The sequence below is a fragment of the Nothobranchius furzeri genome, chromosome 3 (genome assembly GCF_043380555.1).
Source record: "Nothobranchius furzeri strain GRZ-AD chromosome 3, NfurGRZ-RIMD1, whole genome shotgun sequence".
NCBI classification, from domain to species: Eukaryota; Metazoa; Chordata; class Actinopteri; order Cyprinodontiformes; family Nothobranchiidae; genus Nothobranchius; species Nothobranchius furzeri.
Window position 1 is genome coordinate 40,940,828 of NC_091743.1, and position 9,050 is coordinate 40,949,877.

General features: G+C 41.6%; 1 protein-coding gene across 1 annotated transcript in view; it reads left to right on the forward strand.

Moving 5' to 3' along the window:
- Positions 1-8,462, forward strand: part of grm6b (glutamate receptor, metabotropic 6b) — a 22,258-nt gene extending 13,796 nt beyond the window's left edge. The window contains exon 11 of the mRNA XM_070549162.1: positions 8,007-8,462. Within this exon, the coding sequence (XP_070405263.1) occupies positions 8,007-8,246 (240 nt within the window). The 3' untranslated portion in view covers positions 8,247-8,462. The remainder of the gene's footprint in view (positions 1-8,006) is intronic.
- Positions 8,463-9,050: the final 588 nt, after the last annotated feature.

The window sequence follows — 9,050 nt, forward strand, 5'->3', positions numbered from 1 at the left end:
TCTGTGTTTCCAGCCCTGGTCCTCAGGGCACACTGACCTGCATGTTTTCCGTGTCTCTGCCTCAACACACCTGATTTACATTGCCTCCTCAGGAGGACATCAAGTGCTGCAGGTGCCTGTTAATCGCTCATTCATTGAAGTCAGGTGTGTGGCATTAGGGAAACTCTGGTGTTTAAAGGGAAACCATGCAGGACCCCGAGGAACAGGGTTGGGAAACACTGATACTTGCACTTAGTTTGGTATGTTTGGTTTATTTCCAGCCGATATCATAACACAAACATCATAATCGTAAGCAAATATCAAAATAACAATTATGACTGAAAAGGGTTTTGGCTGAAGTGAAGCACTTGTCTAGAGCCAAACCTTATTACTAAATACAACTTAGAGCACCAAGATACACAGTTGGCAATTAGGACACAATTTGTATCGACTGTTTAAAAGTAAACTTACGGTAAACAAACATGTCTGTAATTTATTTTCGAGTGCTATAAAACTGCCAATGACGTTATTTTTAAACTTTTTTTAAATACATATAGCGATGTAGAGTTTTTTAAGGTGTTGTCTAGACTATTCCATATGTTTACGCCTTTTACTGATATGCATCTCCCTTTCATGCTAGTTCTAAATGATTTTTTTTGGCAAACATGGGTTCCTTTTAAACTGTAGCCAGTGTCTCTGAGTTTAAACCTGATCTTAACACATTCAGGGAGCTCGTGGTTATGGACCTTATACATAGCTATAGCTGTACAGAGATCAGTTTAAAACCATAAGCATCTATGCTGCACACCTTGCCCATAGACCTCTGTTCTGCATAACAAAGGACATACTGGAATTCCTGTATTACACAAAAAACGTTGCCACCAAAAAAGGCTTTAGCTTTGATTACAGCACACATTCGCTGTGGCGTTGTTTCGAGAAGCTTCTGCAAGGTCACCAGATTTATTTCTATCCAGTGTTGCATTAAAGTCTCACCAGGAACTTGCATTGATGATGATAGAGTCTGACCGCTGCTCGAAGCCTTCTCCAGCACATCCCAAAGATTCTCACTAGGGTTAAGGTCTGGACTCTGTGGTGGCTAATCCATGTGTGAAAATGATGCCTCTTGCTCCCTGAACCACTCTTTCACTATCTGAGCCTGATGAATCCTGGCATTGTCATCAGGGAAGATGGAGTAACCTGGATGTTCAGGTGGTCAGCTGACCTCATTCTTGGAGCACATCCTGTAGCTGAACCTCGACCTGACCACCTGCAGCAAGCCCAGATCATGGCACTGCCCCCACAGGCTAGTACAGTAGGCACTAGGCATGATGGGTGCATCACTTCTGCCTCTCTTCTTACCCTGATGCACCATCACTCTGGAACAGGGTCCATCTGGACTCATCAGACCAATTTTAGTCAGTTTAGTTTTAGTCGTTTCTGCATCTCCTTAGATGTTTTCTCTGATTGATGCACGCCAATGATCTGACCCTTCTAAAAAACACTGACATTTTTTCCACGACCACCAGATGTGTCTTTACACACGGTTGTTTAAGAAATGAGAAGCAGCTCATTGCACCAGTTGGGTTTTTCACACCCGGTCATGTCTCCCCGTTTAGTTCAGCCTTGTGTCTCGTTGATTACTCCCACCTGCCTCTCGTTTCCCAATCACCTTAGCTCCCAACCCTCCTGTATTTAAACCCTGTCTGTTCTTTGTACTGTGTCGGATCATTGTTTCATTGTCCAGCGTGCTTCAGTATTAAAACCCTTTGAATGTGCTCACCTGTCTGCCTGTTTTCCTGCTCCGCGTTGGATCCTCATCTCAGCTCCGTTCCTCTCAGCAGCGCGCTGACAGAGAGTGGAGCTCTGATCATGGCTAATTTTACACGTTTCATTTAAAATTAATTCAGGGTATTTAACCCTGCTCTCTAAAAACATTGGGTTGAAAAACAACTCAATTTAACCCAGCCACTTATAGGGTGCAATTTGTGAAGTCAAACAGTCATAACATAACAGCAATATTTTGGTTTATTTAGCTTACTAGCTAAATAACTCATAATAAAAAAAAAAATTAGAGTTAATATTTCTAAGTCATGTTTTCACCATGTTATTCATACATTTATAAATGTTAAAGAGCCCAACTAAATATTAAGAAGAAGAAGAAATCTTTCTATAGTGCCTCTCAAGATAAAAATCACAAAAACAAAAAAAATATTTTAAATATAAAAAATAATTTAGAAAAATATGTTTAAAATAACAAAAAGTAGACAATTGTGATAAAAAATGTAAAGAAAGAGAGAGAGAGTGAATAGGAAAGAGGGAAATCAGTTGATCCTGAGGAAGGTGGAATAGGTGGGGAGAGCAGAATAAAGAGAGTGGTGAAGAAGGTCATACAAAAGCCAGCTTGAACAAGTGAGTCTTCTGCTGCTTTTTAAAGGAGACCACTGAGTCCACTGATCTCAGGCTCAGGGGGAGAGAGGTCCAGAGTCTGGGGGCCACAGCAGCAGATGATCTGTCACCTTTGGTCTTTAGCCTGGTGCTGCACAACCAGTAGGCTTTGGTCACTGGACCTCAGGGACCTGCTGGGGGTGTAGGGACTGAGAAGATCACCAATGTATGATGGTGCTTGTCCATGTTAGCAAGCTAAATATTTAATTTAGTGTTAAATATAATTTTTATTAACAAAATATTTAGGTCAGACCAAAATATTTAGTTTGTAAAATAAATTTGTAATATAAAGGTAAATATTTATTTTACAAACTAAACATTTAGGTCAGGCAAAAATATTTAGTTTGTAAAATAAATATTTAATTAACTAAGTAAATATTTAATTTGGAGCTATTTTTTTTTTAGTTTACAAATATTTAGCTCCAAATAAAAAATTTATTTTTCAAAGAAATATTTTGATCTAAGCTAAGCATTTATTTTGGGGCTATACCCAGATTTTTAATTTGTAAACTAAATGTTTAGCTTCAAAATAACCTTTTAAATTGGAGCTAAATATTTAGTTTGTAAACTAAATATATAGCTACCAATAAAATATGTAGTAAGTACATTAAATATTTATTTTACAAACAAAATATTCAGGTAGCAAAATACATATTTCACTCCAAATTAAATATTTAGCTTGCAATCTAAATATTTAGTATGGAGTTTTACCATTTAAAAATGTATGAATAACATGGAAAAAATCACTTATTGAAAAATGAACTCCAATTTTTTTGTCTGATGGTGCACTAAATAGCCCAAAATACTGCTTTTAAATATATGACTCTTTGAAATTACAAATGGCACCCCATAGCCACTGGGTAATTAATGGTCACCCAGCACTGGGTTTCATTAACACAGAAAATTCCCAATGTGTTGAGTTGATTGTCTACCCCAAATATTGGGTTATTGTTAGTAAAACCATTGGGTTGATCCTACCCAATTGCTGGTCATTATAACCCAGCATTTATGTTATTCTAACCATCACTGCTGGGTTATAATGACCTAACTAACGAGTTATTATATCTGTCCTATTTTTCTTCTTTATTCAATAACTATGTTGATCATTATAAATGTGTGCAAATCGTTAATATTACAGCATGTCCATTTTGTATCTAAATAATAAGATAAACACAAAGTGATTACATTAATAGAGGCTTGTTTAGTAAATTAATAACAATTAAATACCCCAGATAACCCATAACAAAAAAATCTAATATTTATAGTTACTTTTAAATGAGTCATGTAAAAATTAATTATTAAAAACAAATTAAATGTCTCAAAACTACTTTTATTGTCATATCAGAAATAGAATACAGACAGCAGACCAACACACACACACACACACACACACACACACACACACACACACACACACACACACACACACACACACACACACACACACACACACACACACACACACAGACACAGACACAGACACAGACACAGACACACACACAGACACAGACAGAGACTTTTCATATGAAACAAACTGTTTTTAAAGCCTTACTTTTGAAAACTTCAGTCATAAAAAAGGGAGGTGACTGGCTTTTAAACACACAATCAGTGTTGAACAGATTCTTAGTCTCTGAGATGTAACCTCACCAAGCCTGGGGAGTCCAACTAGCAGGGAAACTGCACAAGGTTGCTGAAGCGGGACATTCCCATTTGATGAGATCATCACCTCTCTAGATGGCAGCTCTGTCAACTGGACAGCTCATTCAGGACTAATAGTTGGTTCTGTGGGAAACAGAAGTATAAACTTCTAATTAACATTGGGAATATTGAGCTTAGAATCAGAATCAGGATAGGTTTATTGCCATTGTCAGTGAACAAACAATTCACAAACTAGGAACTTGCTTTGGTACTAACGTGCTACATATAACATGAATAATACGTTTAAAAATAAAATAAAATATAATAAAAAAACTAGAATAAAACTTTCAGCTATAAAAAATGGCAGGTAATGGTAACATGGCCGATAACATGACGTTATGTCAAGTACAGCAGACGAACATGGTTGTGTATTTATAAGCTGTTCACAAGTCTAACGGCAGATGGAAAGAAGCTGTTCTTATGGCGAGAGGTTCTGGTCTGGATGGACCGTAACCTCCTGCCTGAGGGGAGCGGCTCAAAAGTCTGTGACCCGGGTGAGAAGGGTCAGCTGCTATACGACCTGCACGCTCCCGAGTTCTGGAGACGTACAGGTCCTGGAGTGATGGAAGGCTGCCGCCAATCACCTTCTCAGCAGAGCGCACAATGCGCTGCAGTCTATGTTTGTCCCTCACCGTGGCTCCAGCGTACCACACAGCGATGGAGGAGGTGAGGATGGACTCAATGATGGCCGTGTAAAACTGCACCATCATCTGGGCCGGCAGCTTGGACTTTTTCAACTGCCGCAGAAAGTACATCCTCTGCTGGGCCTTTTTGAGCAGGGAGCTGATGGATGGCTCCCACCTAAGGTCATGTGTGATGGTGGTTCCGAGGAAGCGGAAGGAGTCCACAGTGGTGACGGGGGTGTCCGACAGGACGAGGGGGAGAGATGGGGCTGTGACTTTCCTGAAGTCCACAATCATCTCCACTGTCTTCTGAGCATTGAGCTCCAGGTTGTTGCTGCTGCACCAGTACACCAGCTTACTACATAAAGCAAAGAGTTATATAAAAGAGGTCTAAATAGTCTATGTACCAGTGAATTAGGCCTGCTTCTTGGGGTTCCAGTGGTGCTGAATTCTTCTTCCTGGAAGAACAAACCCTTTACTTTGCATAAAGGCTGCTCCAGAAATCCAGTTGTTTGCCTGTTTTCTGCCAAAGAACCACCCCTGTGGCATTATTTAAAAAAGTAAGAAAAACAAATATTAGAAAAGCAAGATTTTGGAAGTTTGATTAATATCAAATTTTCTTTAAAATGGGAGTCAAGGCATGGGTGGAGACTTATTTCAACCAGACTTCCTGTTATAAAAATACCTGGGAAAAAAGGCGTTGCCTGGAGGGCCAGAGAGAGCAGCACCGATGCATTGTATGGCAGCACAGCCTTCAACACCCCACCCCTCGCGTGCGCTCTGAGAGTTTCTCAGTCCGTAAAAAGACTCGTTAACATGCGCGTGCACACGAGCACACACAAAGTGCAGACTCACCGCCCAGGAGAAGAGCAGACACAGAAACTGACTGCAGGTAGGTGGATTTCCTGTTCACCTCCTTATTTGGAGGTTTTTCCTAAGGAGGCGAGCGGCGCCGAGCGCCAACGTGTCACACCAGCAGGAAAGTGGTTAAGCTAGGGGGAGGGGAGGCGAGACTCAGCAGGAGTCCAGTGCCGTGCAGCCACGCTGTACTGCACAGACGTCACCCTGCAGCTCCACAGCAATCAGCTGTGGCTGACTCTGAATCAGTGCAGAGCAGAGTTTTAACCTGAAGATGGAGATAGAATAACGGTTTTGGGCTGAAATATTTAATTTTAAGTAAGTTGCACTAAACCATCAAAATAATGATTAGGCATGTGTACAGCACTATTAGACACTGGTCTATATAGGTTATCAGCAAAAATAAGTACATTTCGGTGTTGCTCGCTCTTTAAACCTGGATCTGAGAGCTCCAGCAGTACCTGCCATTTGTTCTGATAGGATAAAAGAACAACAGCTACGTTTACATGCGCCAGATTTCCCCTCACTGATTCAAATCTCTAATCAGAAATCCCAAATCTATGTTTACATGGACACTAACTGAAAGGACCCCATCATGCCGTGCGTTTACACACACCAAACATTCAGTCAGATTAAATAGGTTGAGCATGCGCAGAGTTGTCTTTCCTGGAAAAAACTGTAAACAAACGTCATCTTGTCCGCACGTCTTTCCTCTTGCGTTTGATTTTCTTATTCTCTAACTTTGTACGTTGAATTAAGTTTTTTCCCCCCATTATGGACCTTCTTTGCTGTTTTACCTGTAAGCTTTTGTTTTTACTGATGGCTTTAACAAACTTAACTAAACTACAGGCTCACTACTGCTCCTCCACCACAGGAGAGGAGAGCAGGAACACTTCTGTTTACCTCCCGCCGTGTTTTCGACATGTTCTGTGTAGCTGCAAAGGTGGAAGGACGTCACGCTGAAGGTGCACACATGCGCAGTGGGCATTATTTTACTCCAAGAATCCGAATGAGTGTGTACATGTACGTCTATCGAAATGATGATCGGACAAAACCGCCTCTCTCAGAAATCCTCCCACTCCAATCAGAAGAAATCAAGTAATCATAAATCCAAACATCCATGTGTCTTCATCGTCTTCCACGGACAGCTGGGAGAGGCGTATAATATTCCACTCTTTCCAGGAATCCAAGATATATTCCACCGGACGCGTTCCGTCCGGACAAGATGGAGCCACCCGCTTCATTCTCATTGCGTTGAACGACCAGCTGACCAAATGTGTGATTTAATAAAATATTGAGCTTTCAGGAGGAAATCAGAGAAGCGCTCTGGACAAGAGCCTTGGGGGGAATAATTGGTATTAAAAAACAAATAAATAAATACACAAAATCTAAAGAAGAAAAATCAAAGGAAGGTTTCCGACTGGGTTTTGCTGCTGTACGGAGTCTTATTTAGCTTGTGGGTGACTTCCTGTCTATGTAAAGTAGACGTCTAAACATCACATACAGGCTTTGACTAATAGAGAAGCTGCATTATGAATCAGTCATGCAGAAACAATTAAAGCTTGAGGCTGCTCTTAAAGTCTTTTCACCTCTTTGGAAAATGAAATGAAGTGAATTAAGAAAAGAGGAGCGAGACGAAGAAAGGAGGTCAGAGGAGCTGAGGGCCAACAGGAACCCCTCGCTACAACCATTCTGGTCATCCTATTTGATTAATCACTGCTTAAGAAAATGGCTAAATATAGATGGCGTCTTTAGTTGGACTCGTGGCCTCAGTGGTTGTTAACCGCTCATCATGTGCAGCAGGACTCGATCTGCCTGCCCGTCGACGGGCTGAACAGGCTGAAGATCAGCGCGTCTCTAACAGCCTCAGGCTACCAGCTTTACTCCCAAATCACTGAGGTTTCTTTTAGAAATGTGGGGTCACAGAGAAGAAAAGAAAAGAACAATAAAAGAAATCCAGTATGGGCGATAAACCATGATGTGCTGTAGCGGAGGAGGGATGGAAACCCTCAGCAGAGCAGCAGAAGGATGCTCTGTAACTTATTTATGACATCCATATATCTTATTTATGACAAATGAGGGTTTTATGGATCCATGGCATGGACGGTTTTCCTAAATTTGTTACTCTTCATTGTAGATGGATTTCTGCAGAGGTCCTCTCTGATGATTATTAGAGGATGCAGCAGAAGAGAGGGCAGAGAGAAGATGCTGTGAAAACCCCATAAACAGACTACATATACCAGAGCATGAATCATTCATCGGGGGAAAACCACTGGCTTCTGTGCTTTCAGATAAAATACGCGGACAGACCACTGCTGATGCACTTCCACAACTATATGAAACATTCAGAGGAATAAGCTGGCTGATTTGTGGTTGCTCTCTTCTTCTGGATGTCTGTTGCAGATGTTTATCCAGACCACCACCCTGACAGTCTCCATGAGCCTGAGCGCCACCGTATCCTTGGGCATGCTCTACATCCCCAAGGTCTACGTCATCATCTTTCACCCGGAACAGAATGTCCAGAAGAGGAAACGCAGCTTCAAAGCTGTGGTGCAGGCGGCCACCGTGTCCACACGCCTGTCCCAGAAGTCCAGCGACAAGCAGAACGGAGAGTCCAAGGGGGAGCCCAGCAGGTCCCAGTGACATGATGAAAGGAACCCCACGGTCCTGCTACCTTAGATTAGAACTGGAACCAAAACACACACACGCGCACGGACTGCAAGAACACTGAGTCATCGAAGATGGACCTATAAAATTTACCGTTGTCTTTTCTAACGTCCACTCTCCCTGGGAAACGGTTTGTTTCTTGTTTTTTTAGCTGAGCCCAGCAGGAAGCAGTACAGTCCTGTGAAACTATGTTCACCCCTAAAAGATCTCATCTGTGTTTCCTCTTGTCTCACTCTCAGCCAGAGTATGAAACCTGGTCCTGTGTGATTAAATGTATTAACGGCGTTTAACCAGATTATTTGGAAAGTGGAGTTCAGGTTCACTAACCACACTCAGATCTGATTACTTCAGTAGAACCTGACAACACGATGACTGCAAGATCTCAAAGAGCAGCTCGTCCTGCCCAATCTAAAGATCTATGTTCTAAAGGTCTATGTCCACGACTGAGGAGGGAAAGTGGTTGGCCACTGATTGGAAGGTATGCAGTTCAGTCCCAGGCCCGGCGGACCATAGGTTGAAGTATCTTTGGGCAAGGTGCAGAACCCTGAAGCTGTTCCCTGGGGAGGGGTCAGATGCAGACAAATCCTTTACCTAAGGGGATCTATAAAAGTATGAATATTTATCGTTAAAATAAAACAAAACATGGCTTCTATGGGAGAGTTTAGAGACCAAAACAACAACTCGTCTAACATATATCCCCAAAAAAGTCTTAATGATCCAAAGGACTTCTGGGTAAATAATCAGGATTTATGATACAACAGCAGAACGTTCTGGAAGGTG